Source organism: Aythya ferina (genome assembly GCF_964211825.1).
Source record: "Aythya ferina genome assembly, chromosome: 1".
Classification (NCBI taxonomy): domain Eukaryota; kingdom Metazoa; phylum Chordata; class Aves; order Anseriformes; family Anatidae; genus Aythya; species Aythya ferina.
Genome location: NC_140296.1, coordinates 135,396,366 through 135,423,445, shown reverse-complemented (window position 1 = coordinate 135,423,445; position 27,080 = coordinate 135,396,366). Strand labels below are relative to the sequence as shown.

The 27,080-nt window shown below is 37.7% G+C and overlaps 1 protein-coding gene across 5 annotated transcripts in view; it reads right to left on the bottom strand.

Annotated features, from left to right (window-relative positions):
- Positions 1 to 27,080, bottom strand: part of LOC311430427 (uncharacterized protein) — a 190,484-nt gene that overhangs the window by 74,547 nt on the left and 88,857 nt on the right. For 4 of the 5 annotated variants that reach the window (XR_014688783.1, XR_014688784.1, XM_084506978.1 and 1 more), the window contains 2 exons: positions 9,814 to 10,056; positions 9,332 to 9,448 (listed from right to left, as the gene is read on the bottom strand). Coding sequence is in view for 1 of the 5 variants with exons in the window: in XM_084506978.1 (XP_084363104.1) it covers positions 9,332 to 9,448; positions 9,814 to 9,847 (151 nt within the window). In the remaining 4 variants the exon portion in view is untranslated. The remainder of the gene's footprint in view (positions 1 to 9,331; positions 9,449 to 9,813; positions 10,057 to 27,080) is intronic. The other variant, XR_014688785.1, reaches the window with a different exon arrangement.

Here is a 27,080-nt window from a genome sequence, read left to right as displayed (position 1 = left end):
GCAGTCAGAGCTGGCATAATGAAGCCAGGTGCTCGTGTTACACACCCATGTGTCCCGGGCTTCAGGAACAGAGCTGGAGGGGCTGACGTACACACCACACCATACTGCCAAATGGGAGGGAGAGCCTCCTCAGGGCTTTTGAAGCAAGACATGCATGCCCACAGCTAAACACCTTCAGGAGCCACCCACCCAGATCTGCCTGTACATCCCTAAGACTGCAGAGTTTTTAACCTCTTCAGGCAATCCAGGACTGTATCAGTAAGGCTGGACAATGCTGCGTTCTCTCTACTGCCAAGGCAGATTACACATAGACAATACAACAGCCAGAAGCTTCTCTTTATTTTCCATAATATACCAAGGCACAATTTTGGAGCACTATTTTTTCATTGCTTAGCATAATCAGAATCATTACAGATTGTGCTTGAACGCCCTTTTAAACCACTTACTCTCCTCATCTCCTTCTTGGCATGTTACCACCTTGCCTTTCTCACTCAATTAAAGTAACACCTGGTAATAGTAATACCATGGTAGGTATGCTTAGAATACCATAGTAATACAGTAGTAATACCATGGTAGGTATGCATAGAAATAGTTCGTTTTAGGGGTACTTCTGGGCTGTGATTATGGAAGAGAAGGATCCTTTCTTTACAAATAAAGTTATCATTGCTAAAAAATTTAAATATGTCTGAATAGATAATGTGAGAAAATGGCTGTGTTCTTGTGTTACTGTGAGCTGGCAAATTTTGTCACACACTGTTCAGTTCTAGCTTAACTTACCACTGTTTGAACATAGGAACATTACCCCACATGGGCACAGAATGAGTAAATCTTGCTCTCAACACACAATTTTGTCCCAGGATAAATAAATAAATAAATAAACCAAATAATACATCTCTGAAATCAGGAAGTAGTAGTCTGATATTGCTGCTTACAACAAATAAGTTTGGAATTCAGCATCTAAATTTATGCAGACAGGCTTGCTGAGACAAGGAGTAAAGAAAAAGCTAAACAAATAAACAAGGACTGTAGAGAGGATTTTGTTCAAATTCGGCAATAGAAATAGCCTAAACTTCCCAAAGGAAGCTTCTGGTTGTGTTGCTAGCAACAACATAGGATTTAATTCCCTTCCTAAAAAACACAGTCTATTTGTATGAATTTATCATGGAGAATGGTCACCTCCCCACATAAAATCATATGAATTTTATAAATCTTAAAAAAAATAAGATGCAAATCTTTTGCATAAAAATGACAATCATCTTTCTTGACATCATCTTTATGAGGATATTATAGACAGCCAATTAATAGAAGTGACTTAAATCATTTTAATTTTAAAAGGATAGTAAAGAAGGTATTCTTTCAGGATGACTACTATAGAAGGCTTTTGCTATGGGATTTGGGTTGTGCACGTGTTTTGGAGCAAGCAGTGCCAGTTAAGTTATGTCAGATCAAGCCACACAGTTATACATAAAAAATAAAATGGGTATTCATATATACATAAAAGAACCTTATGAAGTGCTGCTGGCTTAAATGCAATAAGGACCCACAAAATTAAACAATAAAACTTAAGGAAAATATTAATGTCGAGAATTCTAATAATCAAATTTTAAACCTTCAGCAGTTCAAATAGATTCTAGTAAAAAGTCTGCTTTGGACTTGTTTTGAGTTTGCATTTAATTGAACTCCTATGGATTTTGCTGTGTCATAGTTAATACTTTAAGAAAAATAAAACTGGTCAATTTTTATTTTAGTTTAGTGTATTAATCTCCAGGAAACACTATTCCCAGTTACATTTGCTAATACTTTTCTAAGAATATTCTTCATGGTATTATACACTGTTTCCCTTGGGCTGTTTGTCCTCTTTTGTGAGCCAAAGGGGACAATAGAATTTTTTTTATTATTATTATTATTTATTTTTTTTTTTTTAAAAAAGCCGTGTCTCTCTGGAACAATTTTACAGCTCATTTTCTTATTTTCAACACAGCAGCATGGGCAGGAGCACAGAGATCCTGTGGCACTTCAAAAAGCTCACGAAAAAAAATCTAAAGGATCTTCCTTTTTAACTGTACATTCTGAATATAAACTAAGCACCCTTAATTAGTCAACCCAAAAGTCAAATTTGGGGATGGTGCTGCAGCATAGACTTGTGAGTGGTGGACCTAGGATCCACACAGGGCCCAGACCAAATGATAATTGACCAAAATGTATTCAACTATTATTATTACATTGATGCCACCACTGCTACAGTTCACTTCTAGAATCACACTATATTGGATGAAAAAAAAAAAAAAAAAAAAAAACACACAAGAAAAATGGTTTATGCTGAAAATACTGACAGATCCTGAGGAATACTATGTTGTCCTGTAACAGTGAAATCAGTTAAACTTTTGCTGTTACTTTTGATGAAAGTAGGACCCATCCTCTTAATTTCTGGTCTTTGCTGTAAATCAGGTTGTTGTCATGAATTATAGATCAGAGCTTTAGGAACTTATGGGTAAATATTAAGAGACTTGCACAATTAGCATGAGACACATGTGTGACTAGGGAGACAAGTCTTTCTGATTATTCATTCTGTTAATTTAAGATGCTTTCTTGTGCTCAGATACTTTCTCTAATATCCCCATAAGTAAGTTTAAGATTGAAGTAAAAGACTGTTCCACATTATTTTTAGAAACAGAGTCCAAAACGGCGTAACAAGAATACTATCTGTAATACCACAAAATGGGAAGCAACACAGGGTTATATACCTTATTGTACAAAAGGGTTGCACGGCCAAAACATTTGGAATGAATCATTAGGAAGTCTCCAAATGCTGAGTTTAACAGCCAAGCAATAAAATTACATCAATTGTTCTGCACTGAGGCAGTTTGTAGCATGCCTATGAAGTGGGAGGCATTTCCCATGCCTGCTTTGGGCTGCGGTAAATCGCCTAGGTTGTTCCACAACACTGTAAGCTTACAGGTTGTCACAGTGTGGTAGATGCCATGATGGAGAGGGGGGAGGGAGTGTGTGTCGTATATGCCTCATTTCCTTGACAGAGATGGCTATTAAAATACTGTAAATTAATTGCATGTTTAAGGTAAGCATTTTCATTTTTAGGCTGTTCTCTAACAGATGATAATGTAGAACAAATTCAAGTTACTTTAATTTGAGATTGTGGCAGACCACACTAGAAACAATGGCATCAGTAGAAAAAAACAAAATACTTCATATACTGTCACAATCTGAATCCCAGAGTAAATACAAGGAGTTACACCCTTATTTATTGCAAGAAAGAAATTATTTAGTTATTGCTATCACTGAAGAAACTACCACAATAATATGCTTATGCTGCAGACAATCTTCTTGATTGTTTTACATGCAGACTTGCAGACGTGCATAGCCGTATTTATTCCAAAAATGAATCTACCTGTTTATTTCATTTATTTGGGAATCTGACAAAAGAATGGTATGCTCTTGCTGTAGAAGATCTTCTGGGTGGTTATAACTGCAGACGTCTACCTGCGTTTTAAATTAATACTTCTGTATGCTGCACTAAGATCATTTTAGTTTGTTCTACATTTTTTGTGGGCTGATTTCATGTTACTACATTTATGTTTTGTCACATTTTTATTTCTAGCACAACTACATAAAAACTTGTGGATATATAAGGCAATTCAAAGTTGTGCTTCAGGAACATCAAAATGGGCTTTGGACCAGACTCTTTGTTTATACATCTGAAATCACTGCATATGGATTTCAGGTCTATGCATGCTGGTAAGAGTTTTCCAGATGTAGTCTCTCTCACATATCTAGATTGAATATCTGATAGCTGGATAACAGTCATTTAATAGTAAAAGCCTACAAAAAGAAATATAAATTCTGTTCACTGTACAAGTAATAGTATTTAAAATAAACTGCCACAATACTCTAATGTCATTAATGCACTGCAGTATCCTTTGTCTTGGAATGCTCTTTTTATTGATCTAAGAGAAAGTAGCATGGCCAACTTTATCTCAGACAATACTACTACAAAAAGTGTGTCACACAGTAAATAATATTTTGTTATATTCTCTTTGTGAACTACAGGCTCAATCTGAAGGCATTATAATAGCCTTATATCCCATATGCACATATCATGCTACTTGTGAACTTCATTCTTTGGTCTAAAACAGATGAGGAAAAGGAAGGCAAATAAGGTAAATGTCTAATGTGCTTCTACACCATAATTTCTTCCAGCAAAAAGCAGCATCAATTTAGGCCAGAAATATTTTTATCTGCCCTTTTTTCAGATCATGGAACGCACTTTATTTTTATTATCTGAATGCTCTTTTTGTCAGGCCATGCTCCCTTGGGTAGGAGGGGCTGTATCCCAACACAAGAACAGACAACTCAAGAATTTGGAGGTCTACTCTGTGAGTGGAACAGATACTGCCAAGCCCTTTAGGGTCACATTTTTTGAAGGTGATCATCTCTCTCAGTCAAGGCCAGCTGTGCAGAAGCACCCAGCTCTCACACATACATGAAACAGAGGGGCCATGTTTTCTAAAGGGCTGAGCTTCTGGGTCTTGATTTATTTGGAAAATCCTGCTCCACCTCCAGGTTTTGAATACTATGGATACTTAACTCTAGGTTTTTTGGCTTTAGCACACATATGCCATCAAATCTCAGAAACCTGGAACATAGGTAAGGACTGATCCCATGGGACTAAACACACCAGTGGAAGAAAATGAGGAACTGAGTTCTTGCTGTCAAGGGTATAGCTGTTACTGTTAAATGAGCATACATCTCAGATTTAAAGAATACAGATACTTTGAAAGACATAAATTAACATGCATGCATCAGCACGACTACACAAACTGGTTGTATACCGGCACAAATTATTCACAAGTTTTGTGAAATCCTCCAAGGACAAAGGGGAGGGATGCACACGGAATACTTTATTAAATATAACAATGGCCTTTCTTTGCATTTATTACTTTCATACAAAAAATATATCTTCTTCATTAGTCATAAAGCAGACTTCAAAGATCTGCATTATTTTTCTTGAAGCTGGAAATCACCATAAAGGTGAATATCTGCTTAAGTGACACCTACATGTACAAGAAGGACTGAACTCTGGCTTAAAAGCAAAAGACAAAGGGAAGCGCAAGACTGAGGGAAGCAGCACAGGATAAATGTAAGACTGGCTAGGTCAGTTGTGTTCATCAGCAAATGCTACTGATCTGCAACTTCTGTTCCATTTTTCACAAGTTTCCACAACAAATACCTTCATTATATTTAAGTAACATGCATTAAGGTATTTAGAAGTCTGTTGCTGGAACTAAGTGAAATTTGTTTTGACTTGGAGAAAAAATCTCGCAACTGAAACACAACATTTAAAATGGTTTGTAAGAGACATCATCAAATGTGAAAAACATGCAATTAATGCATGGTGGATAATTCAGTACTTACATGGAATTTCTGTTCAGGCCAATAGTAAGAAAGTACACACAAGCAAATTTACGTAATGTAAGTATTCGGGTCTTGGAAGAAGGAAGAAGATGCACTCGTATGAGAAAAGAGAAACCGTTCATATTTATTCATCTGAAATTGCCTCTTATAAAGTAATTCATATACAAAAGATATCAAGGTTCATCTGGCACAGTATATGTGCACTACAGTTTATACCATGATATTTATATTTTGATACTTGACTTGAGCAGCCACTTCTTAAATTTCACTACATGAGTGTCCCTTCACCCCACTTACACTTCCTGTTTTTTCCTCCTCATTTTAAAATGCAGACATCTGAGGATGGAGGAGAACATTCTGTTTCATGTTATCTTTAATAAAAAGACAGTTTCATGGCCTTGCTAGTTTAATACAGGATTTAACACAGGATTTTTTCACTGCAGGCAGATTTCACTAAATAGAATAAAATGCATTACTTCTGTAAGGCAGTTCCCTTCATATATATCACCTTCATGCAGCTCTTGTGCCATCTTATTGCAACTTTGGAGTATTTTACTGTCCATTACAAGTTTGAGACACTTTGTAGTGCATTACTAAAAGGAATTCCACAGGCCAAAGTCTTCCGCTGTGTGTAAAGGAAGAAAAGCTGCTGCAAGACACAGACACTTACAAGTCTTCATTCCTGCCTTGTTAGTATAAAGCTCCACATACAACTGATTTCTTAGTTAAGGCATTTAGGAAAACAATCATCATCTCCGTTGGATTGTCATCTATATTTCAATTATTAATTTTTCACAGAATCACAGAATTTTCTAGGTTGGAAGAGACCTCAAGGTCATCGAGTCCAACCTCCAACCTAACGCTAACAGCCCTCCACTAAACCATATCCCTAAGCTCTACATCTAAGCGTCTTTTGAAGACTTCCAGGGATGGTGACTCCACCACTTCCCTGGGCAGCCTGTTCCAATGCCTCACAACCCTTTCTGTAAAGAAGTTCTTCCTAACATCTAACCTAAAACTCCCCTGGCTCAACTTAAGCCCATTCCCCCTCGTCCTGTCACCAGGCACGTGGGAGAACAGGCCAACCCCCACCTCGCTACAGCCTCCCTTGAGGTACCTAAAAAGAGCGATAAGGTCACCCCTGAGCCTCCTCTTCTCCAGGCTGAACAAGCCCAGCTCCCTCAGCCGCTCCGTTACTTCTAATTAAGCAGGTAAAAAAGCTGCCTTCATGAAAAATGTTGTGCATATTTATAATCCAGTTTATAAATAAGTCTTTTTCATTGCTCTTTGTGCATAAGGTTGGAAGAGGTGTGATGTATACAAAGAGTTCTACCTGCACACTGTAAATATACTGCAGAAGTTACAAAGAATGCAAATGCTGTGGAATAGCAGCTTTATCTCTATTATCCTGCTAATCGCAAGATCCCTAAACTGTAAAGCCAAGAGCAATACAGATCATCAGGAATGAGTGCCAATAAAACATTAAGGCCACACATCATATCATCATATATTCTGCATATGTAATGAAAATATCAAGACAGTCGTTTTTTCTCTCTCTGCTTTCCTACAATGTAGTATGTCTGCCACTAAAACCTTCAGAGGCAAAAGAAAAAATAGAAATAGTATATCTAAAAACCACTAACTATAACCTAGTATATATTTTTATATGCAGAACTCATAATCTTAAAGTTCTGTTTCTCTTGAGAGAACTAGTAACAAGTGCCACATGTCCCCAAAACAGTGACACATGTCCCCAGAACTGTGACTTTCTCCTTTCCAAAGTCCTTTCCAAGACTTGTTTCATGCAGATCTTGAATGTGCCACTGAGTCATTGACTGTTGTGGACTCCTGGGCATTAGGCCAAAGTAATATGGGGGAGAAATTCCACATATACAAGGGGGAAAAATGAACTAGTTCCCTGGCAGAGATATATGTATGGGTATGCATACATGTCTTGTTAAGAATAGCTTTAAGTTACTAAAGGACATTACGGAAGCTCTTTCATAAGAGTTTCCAGAGACCACATCTTGATAAGCCAGCCACTCAGTCAAAGGTCTATGACCAGTAACACTTTACAGACACTGTCCAAATGTATATATGTCTGTATGTGAGGACATTACATACACACACACAAGAGTAAACCATCATTCTAAACCTACTGAGGAAAGTAGATGTTGCCTTTACTATGGCTCAGGAAATAATGGATATTGCCCTTACTTCTCTTGACAATGAAATTCTTAACTTGGGAACAATGAAGGCCTGATGACATTCAGCAAAACAGTCATCTGCCTAGAGCCTTAGCTGCCAAAAAACAGAAGTACTGAGACTGAAAAATATAAGCAAATTTTCTAAACTGAGTTGGTCAGTCTCACACACTCTGTCCACACTGAGGCATAGCAGCATCCAAGGCAGAAGAATGCTGCTGATGTGCTCTGCAGCTCCCTCACAGCTTATATGCCCAGGGTTTTCATCAAGGAAAGCAGGGTCACAACACGCAGTCAGCTTCCAGCAAGGACATACAACTGGGAGCCAGGGTACAAAGCAAAGGACATCTGTCCCTTAAAAAACAACCTGGAAAAATCTCTTGGCAGCAGCAGACAACAGACTCAGTTGCAGTGGTGCTAGACAACTCCAAGTTCTATATAAACCTACTATTTCTAAATTAACTCATACCACCTCCATGCCCATACAATTTATTTTCACACAAACTTAAGAAAGCTAGTCAGACAAACCTGATTGGTTTCTTTTCTTATGCTCATAAGAGGAAGATTCAGTGAAAATCATGAATGCCATGTAAATTTGCCGTAAACATCATATGAATCACAAAACATAGACAAGTACTAGAGGAAAAAAATGATGTAAGGTTTTTAAAGCAGATCATCTTTTTTCCTTTTTGCACAGTACCTAGCATCATAAAATAATGACTTCAGTTATCAGTATGAAAAATACAGAAATAGGTCTAAAAACTTTATTAGACTAAGAGGGGAAGTTCTGCTTCTGAACATTAGGCTGTGTTGTCATGCAAGAAACACAAACAGCTACACATAACATTATGAATGCTTTTGTTTCCCATGTTTCTTTAGAAATGTTTAAATTAGAAAAATGCAAGGGAAGTGCAGAAGGAATAATTTTGAGAATTAAATATTTCTTTTAGCTTTCAAAACAACTACAGATAATATTGTTCTAACATTTATTTTCAAAGGCAGTCTCACAATAGGTGATGTAAATGATTAATTTATCATCGACAATGTGAGGGATAGTGGATCTCTATTAGATGAGCAGAATATAATACAGTGCTAATACCCACTCCAAATGCATATCAGAAAAGACATCACCAGCTCTACCAACTCTGCCAGGCTAACTAAACTCTTCTATTGTTATGAGAAGTTCGCACAGCTCTGATTTTGCAGAAGTTATAACCATGGACATCCATTCTCATATTGGAAAAGTTTACATACTAAGAATAGAGAACGAGATAAATCTGACAATGTACTGATTCTTGCCTTTGAGTAGTGTGGTTGATCAAAAGATCCTGCTCTCTAGCACTTACACGCTCAGGACAGTACAAAGCAGCTTTAAGAGGGGCTGAAAAGGTCTGAATGGACATACCTGATTTTGTCTGAGTCAGAAAATGCAGTCCTTTGATACTCAAAAGTACGAAAATATCTATGTTCTAGTAGGTGAGAGAGAAAAAGCTGACAAAATACTACTCATGACGAACTTACTTGCTATGTTTCCTCAGCTCCACATACCCTTAGGACCACATGTTTACACTGAATAATCTTTGCTGTTATGGAAAAAAGGAAAATGCTAGAAAAAAATCAATGAAATCCTTTACAGAAAGAATTATGTACTCACAAAAGGGAAATCAAATGTTAAAACAAAAAAATGCATGAGTTACCTAATTCAAATTCTTCGACAACTCCTTCACCTTCCAGTTGATGAGAAAGAATTATGATCACATTTTTGCCTTCCTGTGCTGTGTTTGTAACATGCTTGTGCACAGCTTTCTTTACTTCTGGAAGACATCAGACCATGTAAAAAGTCAATGCTGTGATTGCCTGATACTGTGGTAAGTTTTTCTCCTGCCCTAATCTAATTCAAAATATTTTCTAATACTGAAAAAAACAAAGCTGAGAAAATGTGTTGACCCTTTTAGATTATCATCACAATGTAAATCATGTTCCGAAAAGTTTAAGCGTGCACCAAATACAAAATACATGTATTAGCTGTAAGTTGAAAAAAAAATGTGCAGGAACTCTTGTAATCTTTTCTTTGGTTTAAATAGGTTGCTAAAATTATGTTAATCAATCTCCTATAGAATATATTTAATTTTATAAACAGCAATAAAAATTAGGTTTGCCTTCAGCTGAAAGCTCTTACCTGCCTTTTTATTCTCATTAACTTCAGTTCTCATCTTCACATGAGAAAGGCTTTGCCAGACTGGGTCTAAGTTTGGCAACAGGATATGTACTGAAGAATGTAAAAGATGGAAAGTACAGAAACAGAGGGAAAGTACAGTACAAAGAGAAATCAGCTAAAGATTTTCCATTCAAAGGCAGAATCCTCCTTTGAGAGCGTGGCCTTGCGTGACCTTCTCCACCTTGTCCATCTTGAGGCAGTTTACTGCAGAAGGAGCAAAAGAAAGGGAGGATAATTATCAGTAGACAAGAGTGCTAGAGGGAAGGAAAGGTTGGGACTGTCTATTCTGGCAACTACTAAGCAAGGGCTGAAGTTGGGTTGGTATGTTTGGAGAACTCATAGGTTTTGTGCACACATGGAAGGGCAGTTGTGCCACATCCAGAATGATGTTCATGGCAGTGCTATGACTTCTGACTGAACGCTCTGTATGCTACACTGACACAGTATCTTTGTGTTTCAAAAACAGTTGAATCTCATACAGATTAAATAGAGAAACCAGATTTCCTTCAAGTTCTTCAAGGCTTTTTGAGCAAACATCTGAACTTTTTGCTTAGAAAGGCATTTTATCAAGGACCTCAGAAAGGTTTATTTAAAATATTTATTACATGAACATACTGTCAAATAAAGGCAGCGATGTTTGTGCAGTACTCCAAACTTGCAGGACAGGCATGTGTCTTTTGGGAGGCCTGTTCATTCACGTCAGGTAGGTGCAGGTGCACACGCTGAATGTGAGAGCTACCTCGTTGTCTCACTCTCAGGCACAGAACAAACCCTTTCCTTATTGTCATTGTGCTGCAGGTTGCTACATTCCCAGAGTAACACGTCTCTCTGGAAAACTTCATACAGCACTGCCTGACAGCTAACCCTTTACAACATGAACTATGTTCCACAGTATCACGTTCACACAGAACCCTGGGAGGTTCAAACAGGAACCTCCAACTTGCCTTCCAAGTTGGCCTCAAGCTGTTTTTTTGCCTGAATTTTCATCTTCATGAAACACAGAAAATATTCTTCTGTCAAAAAGACTTGTACAACCTGCCAATTACTACTTTGAAATCCTCATATGTTAAGGTCATGTATCATTGCAAAGACTCTGATGGTGCTCATACATGTTTAATGGTTCCTATCAGCTCAACAGGATGGCTCATATGAGTAAAGTGACTCAGAAGTAAGAGCAAAGGCCTATGATTCTATCTTGTTTGTAGTTTACAGTAAGGGCAGAGAGGGATGGGCTCCTAACAACCAATCCGAGCATTTCTTGATGAGACGGATTAATCATATTCTATCCTGCAAATGCCACCAAGAAAATGGAGAGTTGTGGCTGCTGCAAACTCCACTTATTTTCTCAGACTGTGCTCCTCAAGCTGTCCATGCTTACTTCTGTTGGCTTACATTTGCCTGGACCTTTTTCATGTACCAGCTGGTATTTACCCCAGTGTGACACATTGTAGATAAACTGACACAGAGTGTGCCCTCTCCCCATTTTACAGTGATTACACACGCTTCTTTTTATAAACAAACAAACAAAACCATGCTATGCAACTGATGTTCATTGTTTTTAGGACTGTCTTTGAAGGAAAAAGGAGTTCTTTAAATAAAAACAGGCAATTTAATAGTGTTTCAGTAGTTGCTAAATTTATTCAATAATATTACAGCTTTTTTGCATGCTGACTTGTGATGTAATTCTGGTTTCTGTGTCAATAATATTTTGTTTCCAGAATTCAGGTTAAATTTCTCCTTAGGTGAAAATGAACCTTAGCTAGAAAGGGAGAATCAACCAAAGCCCCTCAACCTCCAGAATGAACTGAATGCTGGTACCCAGCCACCTCCTGCTTTGCCTCAGCACCTCTCTCTTACTGCCTTCTTCAATCTTCTCCTCCCTTTAGCAAGAATGTTTTTAAACTTGAGCTCTTCATTTCCAGTTCCAGTGTTGAGGGACTATATTTGAAAGACCTTTGGCTTTCATTAGCAAATCATCAGTACCGACAAAATCACAAGCAACAAAAAAAGCACATCAGCATGCCTTTCAGTGCTGTCGCTAACTGACATCTTCTCCTTCCCTGAGCTTTTTGTGTTTTGGGGGATTTTTTGTTGTTGTTGTTTTAATCAGTGAAACTAGACTATTGAGCTTTGAGAAGGAAAAGAGAAATGGTCCTTTCATTTTATAATTAGTGGAAATTCAGTAGTAGCATTAACAGCTGTCTCTTTCAAAGAAGTGCTTAGCATCATCAATGCACGAGCTACAGCACAGACTGGGAAGAAAAACTCGCAGCAACGTGTTTCGCATCCACACCGGTGACACACCAGCAAATGGTTTTGAGTAAGGGACGGCCCAAACTAGTTGTTCAGCAGGCTAACAGCATTGTTTTTCTCTTTTCTCAAATTCAACTTTTCATTTTTTATTTTTGGATTAACAATGTGGAGGAAAGAAGGCGCAAGAGAAGCAGACAGAAAGACAGAGTGTCCCACATGATGAGATCAATTAGGCAATCATTTTGGACGTGTTCAGACAAAGAAGGTGGTCTCCTTGGAAACTGCAATCACATGCACACACACTCAGAATAACTTCTCCCACATTCTATTCTCTGTTCTGTACAACAAACTTGGATGTAAGCTCTGAGGGACAATCGCACATCCAGTGTCTACAGGCTTCTCAGCATTTCAAATTCCACAAAACAGGTCTCCTAGGCTCCACTCCCACAAATTTGGCAAAGATTGGCTTATTAAAAGGTGTATCAGGAGTGTGGCAAGGAGGGGGCAGGCATAGCTTCCAGTACTTAAAGACCAAAATTGCAACTTTCTGGAAAACAAAATGGTATGAAAGTACCACTTAAATTATTAAAAGGCTTCAGAAAACTCTCAGACAGAAAATAAAATAGTTGGAGAACGTTACATGTCTAAAATGAAATAGTAACTTTACTACTGGAAAAATCCCACGTACTTAGTAGCTGCTTTTTTTTTTTTTTTTTTTTTTTTTCAATTTGAAAAATAAAGGGAACAACAATTTATATCCACCTTTGCACACAATACTTCTTCAGAGCACGGTGTTCTTTTTCACCAAAAGTATTTTACCATTTAAGCAAAAAAAAAAAATCCCAGCCCTTTCTTCAAAACAGTGATATAACCTTCAGTGTTATGAGTGATAGTGAGACGTTACAAAAATTGGTATGAACTGTATTAACTATTATACTGACAAAAGGTGGCAATTTAAAACAGATGATTAACATCTTTTTCAAGTAAGTACAATCACATAAAGCTAGATTTTCTAAAAATAAAATGTTTCTGAGCCTTCAGTAACATTAGACATGTAGTAGACTTTACCATTTTAATAGCCTTCATTATATTAAGTTCTTTGTATTAAACATATGTCTTAAAAGATTGTAGTATAGCTTAATTAATATAACAGAGACTTTGTACACAGCACAAAGATGAGACACAAATTGGAATGTAGTTTTATGTAAAATTAGGTGAAATCTCTTCCTTAGCAATCTATTTATAGGCTTCAATTAACCTTAAAATGAACTTCACTTTTTCAGGCAAAAAGACAAAATCTTTTAACTATAAGCTTTTACAACCACACACTGCCAATATAAGCACTGAAAGGGCCAACTAACCATAGAAGAAAAAAGGTAATTTACCAGAGCTCCCATTTTACCTTGTACAAAAGTTCCACACTGCAACTCCCTGGCAGGACTTTGGCATCAGCTTAAAAGTTAACGTAAAATAACATGTCATGGCACACATATCAGGACTGTAACCATTGGTGGAGACCAAACATACAATCTCATACTACTTGAGTAACAGTGAACTCTTCAGCTGTTATTAGTTTTGGAATTATAATGGAAAATGAAGGAATCCTCCGCCCCTCCCACTGCACCACTGGTTAGACTGATAAGAACATTGCTTTTTCAGATGTAAGATGTAAGTTTTTCCTTTGCCACCTGAAAGCAATTGCAAATTGGAGCACAGAATAAATCATTACAAATGCTTAAAAAAGGACAAAATAGAGACTAATGGGATCCAAATTTAAATTTTGAGCTGAAAACATTTCACAGTAAATAGCTCCAATGGAAAGGTTTACACAGGTTTCTCTTACAATTTTGTTTCCCAAAGGAAAATCAAAAAAGAAGGAGCACACTTGTAAACTCCTTCTGCCAAAAAAACTTTTTTTGCAAAGGGTACATTTTGCAATGTGTTTTTTAAACATAGCCTAAGACCCAGAATAAGCACTTTTTCTTGCAAGAAACAGAATCAGACTACAAAAGCTCTACTTCTCTAAAATTTCAACTTCATGACTTCATCTATTTAGTTTTGCAACTACAACACATCCTGCCTCTAAACTATAATTGGACAGGTTTAAAAGCATAAATTCCTAAGTTCATAAAACTACAAAGAAAGCATTATCATTAAAGTAAAAAAAAAAAAAAAAGTCCAGAGTTACAGAGCTGCTGCAGACTTCAATGTGAGTCTTAAGGGCTTCAGAGATACCTAATTTCTGCAACAGTCCCCGAGCCATCCTTTGCACATACTTGATATGTGTTATTAGTAATCTCAGATTAAGTACAGAGCATTGCTCTGTGAGAATACATAGAAGAGGATTCTTGGGCCAATTTTCAAAGTTACACAGCTAGCCCTGCTAGCAGAAGGTAATATTGATTTGTGTATCTTGCAAATCAAATCTCTGTGTGCTTTTAATAATAAAGACTTCTGAAGGTCAACTAGCAAATACTTCTCTTCAACATTCACAATTTTGGGCATTTTATTAATCAGTTCTGATTCCACTGAAACATTTTTCACATGGAATGGTGGAAATACGGTCTAAATATATAATAGCATAGCAGTCCCCCTTAAATCTCCTCAGTGCAATTAGTCATAAGTACTTAAGTTTTGTACAAGCGTGCCCCACCCATTTTAGAGATTTTTTGGTTCAACCTACCTACTGCATAGAAACGTTCACAAGCCTAGTCGCACAGGCAGTCAAAAATATCTAGGTTTTTAAGTGTTCTTCTTGGCAATCTGTTACCCTATATTAATACAGCATGTTCACATTTTGATTCTATATCCTTGCATCAGGGTGATCCTACAGGGCATTTTAAAGCAACAACATCTCTTTTTCAGGGACTGTTGCTGATGTCTCTCAGAGCCAGAACAGGTGTTTCTTCCACCCCCTGTTATACGGGAGTCTCTGCTGCCAGGCTTTCTTAGGGATCTGCTGGCCAGGTGAAATGGTAGAGCAGTAATAAACTGGTTGAGTGAGTGCACAAGTCAGACATTCATCCACAAACATCTGCTTTCTCCCTTTGCAGACTCACATGGTTGGATTGCTGGTAGAGTAAGGGAAGGAAGATGATGGGTGAGAATAATTAACTCATTTCCAGTTCCTGTTTCCTTGCTTGCTCTATCACCAGCTTTCCTAGACATCCTGAGAACTCTCTGCTGAGATTTCACTTTTCCCTGTTGAAATCTCACTATCCTAATCCATTTCAAGGGGGTATATTGCTTGTTGTTGCCAGTGTCCTAAGTACTAAAGAGTCTTTCATTTGGATGCAATTTTTAAAAATGTTTAATCATAGAATCACAGAATCATAGAATTTCTAGGTTGGAAGGGACCTCAAGATCATTGAGTCCAACCTCTGACCTAACACTAACAGTCCTCCACGAAACCATATCCCTAAGCTCTACATCTAAACATCTTTTAAAGACTTCCAGGGATGGTGACTCCACCACTTCCCTGGGCAGCCTGTTCCAATGCCTAACAACCCTTTCAGTAAAGTTCTTCCTAACATCCGACCTAAAACTCCCCTGGTGCAACTTTAGCCCATTCCCCCTCGTCCTGTCACCAGGCACATGGGAGAACAGACCAACCCCCAACTCGCTACAGCCTCCTTTAAGGTACCTGTAAAGAGCAATAAGGTCACCCCTGAGCCTCCTTTTCTCCAGGCTGAACAAGCCCAGCTCCCTCAGCCGCTCCTCGTAGGACTTGTTCTCCAGGCCCCTCACCAGCTTCGTCGCCCTTCTCTGGACTCGCTCAAGCACCTCGATGTCCTTCTTGTAGCGAGGGGCCCAAAACTGAACACAGTACTCAAGGTGCGGCCTCACCAGAGCTGAGTACAGGGGGATGATCACTTCCCTAGCCCTGCTAATTAGCCCTGCTAATGTGCTACATAATCACACTACCTTCATTTCTATTTCAGATTACTAGAAGGGACACATCATACACTTGTTGCAAACCCAAATACCATCTGCCCACTTTTCCAAGATGAATATACATGTAGTTCTCTTTTTAAGAACTAGGTGTTGACCTGAAATAAAAGCACTCTGTAAATATCTTGTGACACAACTGATTTTACTTTACCATGCACAGCTGGGAGAGACCATGACTTTCTAATACAAGATGCAAAATCCCACAATAAAAACAATGAACTTCTACCTGAAGTAGTACTTGACAGGTTTGTTTGTTTTTTCCCAAGACTTGGAAACCTCATGTTTAAATTTTTTCTTCTGTAGCACAGAAAACCACCATTGTGGAAATACTGATAAAGAACAGACTGGCACTTGCAGAAGCATGGATAGTATTTCTGTCCATTCTTATGTCTGCTTTGCAGGCTACCATCAAAGTCCTCACTGGGCTCATCAGCGTTCCTTTGGAGGAATTATTTACAGAAGAATGAAATATACCCTTAATGTAATATACCTTTATATGAAAAGTAGATGTATGCCACTGTGAATATGAGACAGTATGCATGGGACTGCATAAACCACACTGGGGAGGTTAGCAGAGAGCACACTGAGCTGCAGAACCCTTGATAGATCTATGGTAGCTCACAGGGCTTTCCACAGGCACATCTCAGAGCAGACCAGTTTTGCACCAGAATACTTATATGCTTTACAACAGGTTTCATGAAACCAAAATTGATACCGATATAAATTACAGATAAATAATTTCATTATGCACACGGAGGTCTGTGAAAAAGCTGAGAATGGAATTCTTTCCTCTTACTCTTTTACACTCAGGTCCTCCCAGTCATCAGTCTCCCAAAGACCAAAGTTAAGCCTTCTCTAAATGTGTGCAAATCCTTCAAAATGGATCCTCACATATCAGGTGTGATTTGGTGCATTTCTTCTGTCATAGCTCATAAACATGGCATTAAAAAAAAAAAAATCACTCTACTGTTAAAGGCAAATTTTTAATATATTTGATTAAGATATTAGAAATTCACACTCAGTACTCCTGTCTCAAAGAATAGAATAGTAGGCAACAACATGCAATATAATGTTTTTTATTAGGTAAATAGTGTCACCTAGAAGTTTGCACAGAGCCAGGAATCCCATGATAGAAAATTCCTGCTGCTGTTCAACATAGAAAAAGTAGTTCAATAATCAGGTGAAAATCGCTCCTCCTTTACAATGTTGTGTATGTGCTACTGCACTGACTTATTCAGAAAACCTCTTAAGTAAAGGAAGTCAAACTGAAACCAAGCTACAAGCAATTGGTCTAATATAAGCTTTACTGTAAATTCAGTAAAAGCAATGAAAAAATCCATCAGTCAAATCATAATATTAACGGCTACATGTCTGTTGCCTAGGAAGTTACAACATATCACCTATTCTCTCATGACCCCATACCCATATGTTTAGGTACTCTAGTTTTGTACATATGGAAAAAATAAAGAACTCCTTTTTATTGCCCCAAATTTCTGCACACTTTCCATTCTCTCCTACACTGTTGACTCACACAGATGAAAGGATGACTTTGATACTGTGGTGGGATCACTGCTTTTTCTAATTACACTGCAGACAAACGGAGGAATGTTAAATGGGGATTAACAGTCTCTTGGTGTTGCCAAAGTGCCAATCAGGTGCTTTCTTGGTAGATGAACTCTAAAGTCTGGGATGACTCTGTGATGAGTCATCTGGACATGGTTCCACTCCTAACCTCTAATGTGAGCCTGCTAAGAATTTGGCAGTACTGGCCCAAGTAACCTGACCAGGTTGCTTTCTGCTGTTTTCATTTTCTTGGATAGAAAGATGAAGACTGTCCTGTCCTCATTTATGTCTGAAAAATATTTTGTGTTTTCCAAAACAAAGCAACAAAAAAAATGTAACGTGCTTCAGTCTGAATTACTGATAAAGTGAGCCTGTGTTCACTGAAGTCAATGAAAAAAATAATTCTAGAGGTACAGTGAGTCTTCAGTGAGTTCAGTAATCAGGCCCTTGAAGCCTTTCTAAATGACAGATCAAACCAGAAACATACGAGGTGCCATATTTCTTGTAAAACAGTTAGGCTACAAGTTAAAAAATATACTGACAACTTTCAATTACAGAAAATCACTTAGCAATGAACTTGAACAAGTGAAAACATGGAAATTGAATCCCAGAAGAGCTGCGTACTTTTCATTCTAAACTTATATAGAAAAAGTATACCTAATACTAAGGAAACTGCATCTGAACTAAAAATGACTTCCATACACATTACTAAATTTTAGAATCACAATAGTAATTTTGTATGCTAAATGTGGTTATTTTTATTCTATACTGGCACAAGGACATTTTTTTGCTAGATGTTCCTAGCTATGAAAATATACATATGCATTTTTAAGTTTTACATATGGGAATACATAAGGTATTTAACATTATTAAGTATGGCATATTTTGAAAAAGAAGGATAAATCAAAACATACAAATCAGAAGAGCAATTCAGGTATCGAAACAGAGACAGGAAATGGATTAAAAGCTGACATGCTCTTTGACCCAGCTCCACATGGCAGCATATACTCAGAGATGAAAGTGCAACCTTAGCTGAGGCTATTCAGAGTGTTGACTGCCCTTCATGCATGTGAATTTGGAACTCTTGTTCAAAAAGCCTATCTGTCTGGCCCAATGTCAGGCATTTTACAGTGTCCTGGGGACAGATGGAATAGCAGACGACAGACTGGGTCAAACACCCCGCAGCTTTACTGGGAGGAAGGCTACTCTTTGGCCTCATTGCAAGTTGGGCTCAATTTTTCCCCCCGGGGAGAAAGCTGCTGAAGCTTGTGCCCGAGGCATGGACTTGTACACAACTTGCTGTGTGGCAGAAAACTAGGCTCCAGATTTTAACTCTCTGCTATATGTAACCTGTTTGTTCAGGCTTTCTCAATAAGCTCATGTATTAAGCAGTATCTCAGAAGGCTTTCAGAAGCAATGTCTCCCCATCATACAGAAACAATGATAAAGAAGAATTCCTCTCCAACTGTGTTCAGCTGTGCATTTTTCAAACAGTTATTACAGGTTCAAAGAATATCTGTGTTTGGAAGGGACATCAAAAGGTCTCCAGTCTCACCTCCTGCTCAACATAGGGGCAGATATTAAGTTAGACTAGGTTATCCAGGGCTTCATCCAGCTGGGTTTGAAATCCTCCAACTGGGGACTCCACAACCTCCCTGGGAAAACTGTTCAACTGCTTGGCTGATCTCACAGTGAAAAAGTTTTCCTTACATCCACTCTGAACATCCCATCTCAATTTACATTTATTGTCTCTATATGCTACACTTCCCACTGCTGTGACTCCACCATCTCAATAACTCCTTTTGCGTATTGAAATACCACTATCAGATCTCCATGTCCTTCAAAGCTCTTTCCTCTGGGCTTAACAGACACAGTTCCCTTAGCCTCCCCTTCTAGGACAAAAGCTGTAGCCCTGACAATCGTGATGGCTCTTTGCTAAACTCTAGTTTACCAAGGCCTTTCTTACACTGAAAGGCCCTAGTCTGGATGAAGTTTTCTAAATGAGGTCTAAAGAGTGGTATGTAAGTGGAGAGGGGGAAGGATAGTATCTTCCTTCAATCTACTGACTATGGTCTTGGAACAGCCAAGGATGCCATTAGCCTTCATCACTGCCAGGTTGCAGGGCTGACTCATGCTCAGCTTGCTGTCTGCAAAGACGCCCAGGGACGGTTCTGCAGAGCTGCTCCCCTAGCCTTTATCATTGTGGGGTGGGGGTGTGGGGATGGGGTGGGGCCTCCCTCCCAAGTACAGCACTTTGCATTTATTGCTGTTGAATTTGGTAGGGTTTCTGTTGGCCCGCTCCTCCTGCCTGTCTAGATCCCACTCCTCCAACCTGTCTAGGTCCTTCTGGATGGTAGCTCTGCCCTCAAGAATGGTCTCCGCAACTGCAGGAATAACTGCAAACTTCATCAGCATTCACTCCACCATCTCCTCCAGGTAACTGCCGAAGGTGTTAGACACGTCTCAGGAGAGCCCCCTATGGTGTTCCCCTTGTCACTGACCTCTGGCTAGAGTACAGCCCATTAACCACTGACTCTGAGGCCAATCATCCAACCGTTTGCATTTTTTTAATGTATCTATACATCCACCCATCCAGTTCATAACATCCTATGATGGACACAAGAATATCTGGGAGACTTTGTCAAAACAAACAAACAAACAAACAAAAAACACTTGCTAAAGTTAAGATAAATGCCATCTGCTCTCCTTTATCCACAGCCTCATTCAGCTGTTTTATCATACAAAGCCACCAGAGTAACCTTGGTAAATCCATGCTGATTGTTTTCCAGTCACCTTCTTCTCTTTCCAAATAATGCATTTGTATTTAATATTTACTCAGTGCCTCCACATACAAAGGGTAAGCTGTATGCGTGTAGAAGATACCAACACGTCGGCTTTATTACTGAGACTAGCAGCACAGATGCTCCTTCAAGTAGTATTATCACACCTGTACACACCTTGAACAAAGCCTTTTCCTTTGCACCCTATGAGGCTTTGCTGCTCAGCACTTGCCACAGCATTCAACTTCAGTCATGAAGAGGTGTGTATGCATATGTACATATATGTGTATATATATATATAAATAAAAACATAAACCAGTCATTTTTCATCCTCCATTTTCTTCTTTAAGAGTTGTTAAAATACAGTATTCACGCAGGTGCTTTTTAGGTTGCTGGTCAATTTTGATTAGCTGAAGTATTTTAAACATACTGCTGTACTGCTATGAACTCTAACTGCAAAGAGTAAGACAAATAAAGTATTTCCTACTGCTTTCAAAATAATAAATATTAACAACTAATTCTAACATATATAAATTACATACTGTAATACATACTATAGCTCTCATGAAAATATTCTATTGCATTTATTATGCAGCTAACAACCAACAGTTACATGTGGTGGTCTGCTACAGAATTACAGATGATCAATTAAACCTCTCTAAAACAAAAGCATGGTAATGAAATGTATATGCTTTTAAAATAATTTCTATAGAAAAACACACATTTATTTAATCTCCATGATTTTTACAGCCTTTTCCCACAGAGGGATATTGCCTGAGATGAAAAATAACACATGCAACCTTTTTTAAGCAGGTCTCATACCTGCATGCTCTTGAGACTACATTCTTGTTTCTGCTGGTAGGTGTTATATAAATTTGTAATACAGACCATTTGATAAGTGTTTTCCAAGACTGCTTCTTCCACACGAACAGAAATAAATTCTCAGTACATGGATGTCACAGTATAGAGACGGTAATTGAAAACCAAATTTAGAAGTAAAGTATCTAGAAGCAGCATAAACATAATGGAAACATTAGGCAGAAACATAAAACTCTATAGGACCCTGTCCCACATCTGACTAGCATAATAATCACTGCCAAAAAGGAATAAGCTGACCATACTATGAGAAATGTGATATAATGCAAGAGAAAACTGACCTTTCCAAATGTCTGAAACTATCAGAAGGGTTTGGGTTGCCTTTTATTTTCTGCTCACATTTATAAGTCACTGCTGTGACGACATACACAATTAATCTAATTAATTCTAATAACTGTATCACAGTTGTGAAAACACCAAATTGTGCACACTTAAATACTGGGAAAATTAGAACTAATACTTTCTGAGATATTCACCATGTTTTCTACTTCTGCAACTGGAAGGCAAACATACTTGATAGCGAATTGTCTTGAAGTCCTGTTTTAAGTTACAGTCATACTAATTTCAAGATTACATCTTTTTACTCAAGATTTTAGTGCATTTTTGGATTAGACATGGTTATTCATAAATAGATAAGTATTAGTTATTTTTTATGATGCAAATCTATAAAAGACTGAGATGAAATTTATTCTAATTTTCTATTTTATTCTGCCTTTTCTACTACTTGTTACTTTATTGTAAATACATTGTTCAAATCCTGATTAATGGCTATAGTTTTATTTTCAAATGTTAGATTGCTTTTGCACTCAAAAACAAAGTAGTCCCCTGCTGATATATAACATCAAGGAGTTTTTACGAAGTGACTGAAAGAATCAAAACAGAATCTCCATGAGATATAGCAATACAAACACTGTTCTTTGCTCAGTTTTTCCAGATTTTTTTTTTAAAGTTATTAAATTCCATTTACACCACTCAGAATTCAACTTCAGATGTAGTTATACCTAGAAAAACATGTAGTATTCAAACATTGTATTATCGGAAGTCCTCTGTCCATCTACTGTGCAGTTTGGGTATCTTTACATTAACTTCACAGAAGTTTGCAATAGGAAAATCCAGAAAAAAATAAACTAAATAGTATTTTCTACCTACAAGTGAAATTTTGCAATTTGATAACACTGCATTTCAGAAGTTTGAGATGATTAACAGATCCTAGGAAAAAGGTCTTTTTTAAAAATAACATCAAGTATTTCAGATTATTAGCTTTTACAACACTTATTTAACATTTGAGAAACTTCAAAATGGGGAAGGAGAACAGCAAATAAAAGAAACTGATAAACAAGAATGGGATTTAATTATTGTTTAAAAGTTCAAATGACACCTGCAGTAACATCTCCCAACCTCTGCCGAGAAAAAGGGAGAAGGTTTAAAAAAGACTGTAAAAGACCATCTTGCAGTGCAGTCTACGATGCTAAAGTTAGACAGCTCTATCCATTTTAAGAGCCAAGGGCTTGTTACATAAAATATTTATTTCATGGAATCAGACATGTCTAAAGTAATAAACCCCTGTGTTAAGGAACACCTCCTTCTTGCAGCATTATTTTTCACTCCTTTCTAAAGGCAAAAGTAGTCTGGCTGGAAGAGATGAGGAGATGAGACAAGTCTGCAAAACAGGCAAGTGAAATGCACAATAAAATCTTCATTCTAGTAGCATAAAGAGCTGGAAGCAAAGATTAGCAATGGTGAACAACACCATAGAAGAGCGGTGTGTAAGAACAGAAACAAGACTGGAAAGAATACTGCAAGTAGCTGCAATAGATCAAACCATCATCCATTAAGTAACTACAAGTGCGAGTTTCAGCAGTACGTTATTAGTCTCTCAGGAGCATAATTTTTCCTTTTGAAATAATGGTATTTCCTACGTACCAGCACACAGTAGAATTCTTCGGTTAAATAGAACTACTCTATTTACAACCGAAGTTATGCCCCTTCCCTGTGAGACATCATCAACTCCATTTCAGTTACTCTCTATGCTTACTGACTGGATACATAACAGGACCATTGAGAAGGAATCACACTTAAAATAAATGAGTTTTCAAAGCTTTTAGCCATGACTACATGGAATCTCTTTAGCATACTGAGAAAGCCAAGATAGCAGGACATTTCAGGATTCCGTGCTTGTGCTGACAAAACCACTTTTTTTTTTTTTTTTTTTTTCTTTCAGAGGACAGTGTGAGGCTATTGAAAATGGATTCTGGTTTTCAGATGGGCTGGGATTTTGTTCTTAGAATTGGTTTTAGCCTCACCCCAGAGGTTCATAGGGTTGACAAATCACAGTTTATGTATGGCCTTAAGACACCAAATGTAACTATGTTATGTTATGTGTATAACCTAAAGTAATCTTGATAGTCACTCTCAATTAGGAGGCCTATTCTTCTTGATCATCTACACAATGAAGGGGACCATCCAGACCATGCTTTCCTCAACTGAATGAGGGCAATTTTCTTTCAATTCCAAATGCTACACCTTCCATGCTTTTCACAAGCAGTAATCTGCTTTATGCTTTTATTGATTACCAGTGCTGCTTAGTCTAAGAATCTTAGGCTAACATCTCATAGCCTGTCTTCTTCTCCTCCAACTATACCCTATCCGGAAGTGAATTTGTATGGTTAATTTTGTAACATAACAATGACTGACACAGTTTCTTCTCAAGCACTTTATCATAATACACATGGACACAGGTTGCAGATTAAAATTAGATATGGGATTAAATAGTTTACAAGTAGGAGATAAATTCATTTGAAAATCCTGATTAATTGCCTACATTCACCTAAAAACACTTTCTAGAGTAACTATTCAAGAGAGTGCAGGCCTGGTAAAAGTCCTGTTTGTTCATAGGGAATTCAAACGTGACATGGACAGTCAGACACAGCACCGTCATGCAATACTGCAACTGAGAACTTCTAGCCTCAACATTCAAATGGATACAAACTTGTTATTAAAAGCTCCTCTCCCCTTTTGAGATTGCTCAAACTTTGGTTTCACTGAATACCTCTCACCTAGAAATGGCCACCACAAAGAACTGATCTGGTATTTCTGAAAGTTGGAACCATAAAATTATGCATTTGGGAGAGAAAGTGTGTAAGTATACAGTGGAGAGACTGAATGCAAGTCTACCAACTTTTCTTGTATCAGAATTCTGCTCTGAGTAGAGATGTGTGAGTGCAAATCAGCTAGTGAGACACAGCATAAATCTGGATATAAAATTGCAAAACATTATAGTACACATAGGAAACCATGAGATAGCCAGTTCATGCAGCAGTGTTCCCTGAACAACTTTAGTTTATCATGAAACACAGCAGCCTCACTTACTATCACTAATAAACATGATCTGTGGTGCTACTTATCTTTAGATAATAGGTTAGGAGCTAACAATGTGCACAGGAAGTGGGAAAGAAGGTTCTGTTCTCCCTTCAGCTTGAATTAGGCACCCATTGGTACAGCCACAACATTAAACTAGCAAGGTTGTTTAGTTATGCTATTATTCAAAAAGAGATGTGAGATTATCACAGAGGCAAGTGTAAATAAAAGACCACGAGGAAAACATGAGTTTGCAGACCAGTGAATAAGAAACTCTTCAAGAAATCCCGCTGGTAGTTCTCATTGTCAATTCCTCCCTTAGGTCCACTGCCATTTTCTTTTTCTCGAGGAAGCAACCTGTATGAAAGTCTGAGTGGACAGAATGCATAAACGGCATGGGGAGCAGGGTCCAGCACTGAGAACTCTGCTAATACACTCCAGCACTGCTCTCATCACTGGGCTGCAGTCCGTGCTGTGGAAACACAGGTGGAGAACACTGGAAGCCCTCTCCCAAGTGCATTAGACAAGCATGGAGGTTCCTGTACCTGTCAGAGACCTGGCTGTATGGGCTGCTGCTGCTCGCACAGAGGAGCTAGGAACATGCCAAATCCATGGGTCTTCTCCCCAACTCTTGTAGGAGTTACCTCTGCTGTTTTCCTTGAGAAATCTAATGGTGAGGTATCTGATGGCACCTTCATACAGCATAATCACAGTCTCAAAACTCAAAGGTCGACTAACTAATTTTCCAGAATTTATGATCACACCACCTGAACAAATTAACCCCACTTTTCCATCCCCTAAAATCTCCGTGGATGTAGGCTTTTAATTCTATCATTCAAGGACTTACAGGAGAAAATGAAACTGAAATAGGAAATACTTTGGGGATTGCAGAATGTACAGAATATGAATGAGTCTTAAAACCCTTTGATGAACATGAACTGTAAGATTATCTTTTAATTTCCTGCACTAAACATATTATAAGATGGCAAAAAAATCATGGCATAATGAAAGAAATTTTTTGGTTAAGAACATAGCCCACTTGATGAGATATTGCAACATGAGGACTGATTTTTGTCTTTTCCTTAAATATAGTACCTGACTGAAAAATTATTCAAGCCCCATACGTAACAGAGGAATGAGGAGTTGGATAGACTTTTGTGTTTGTTAACTCATAGATTTTTCTAAGAAACACTGCTTTACTAGAGCAACAGAAGTACAAATGCCACTTCTGAAAAAAAAAAATAAAGGCAAACTCTTGCTTCCTTTTATGTTTCATGATATCTTTCAAAATTTCAGCAGCTAAATACTAACATGAAACAACCCAGAATGCTAATGAGACAGCAACTAGCAAATAATATTTATCATGGGAACAAGTTGTACTTTTTCTTGAAGTTATTCAATGAATTGTGCATTTAATGCAGGAAAAGTATTGCCTATAGCTCTTTAAATAAATATGAAGAACTGGTAAATTGAAGGAATGCATTAAATTGGGAGAAACTATTACTGTGTATGCCTCAGAAATGAATTAAAAAACTAAACTACTTTGAGCAAACACGATCTCTGCAGTTCAGCTCAAAAGTAAGGGTAATTTCATGAACTAGTATCAACAGAAAACATACTACACATACTAAGCAACTGCTATTGAAGTTTGGTTTTAGGTAAGGTAAAGTAAAATAAATAAATAAATAAATAAATAATAAAAATCTGTCCCTACCATTTAAAAACTGCTTGTTTTATTTCTCAGAGATTTTTCACTTGAATTTCTAAAACTTGTTCTCCATGTATTCCTGCATCAAACTCTGTTTTTATAACGGTGCCAATGAACAACATCCCTAGCTTCATTCCTGCTTCTTTATACCTCAGCAATCATATCTCCTGCCCTAATTTCTGCTAGTGTTTGTATTACTTTTTCACAAATTCTAGCTTTCCGTGCCTTCCCCTGCAGTCTTCATTTCATTCTGTATTACTTGATGCCATTCCACTGTATCACTCTGGGTAACCATGTAACCTCTACGTAGTAAAAAAAAAAATAAAAATAAAAAAAAAAAATGATGAGGGCACTTGCACTGATGTTCTTCTCTTCCACTGACACTAATGAAGGTGCCAAACTGCCATCTCAATCCCACATTTGATTCATTCTTTATTTTCTCCCCGAATATAACAGATCTCAGTAATGTGACTTTTTTTTTTTTTTTTTTTTTTTTCTTTCCTGGATTTTCCATGTATTTCCAGTTTTACATTTCTGTCTTACAAGATAAAGTGCACACTTGCATTTTATCAATGTGGTCTTTAGAAAATAACGTACAGTCCGACCTCTTGAAGCAAAGTCCCGTTGTGCAAAGCATCGAAAAGGTTTTCTGCTTCCTCTCCTTCAACTCTGATTTCAGTCCCTTCTATGAAATCTTCTGACTTTGAGTTCAAGGCACTGAGAAAATTCACCACAGGATA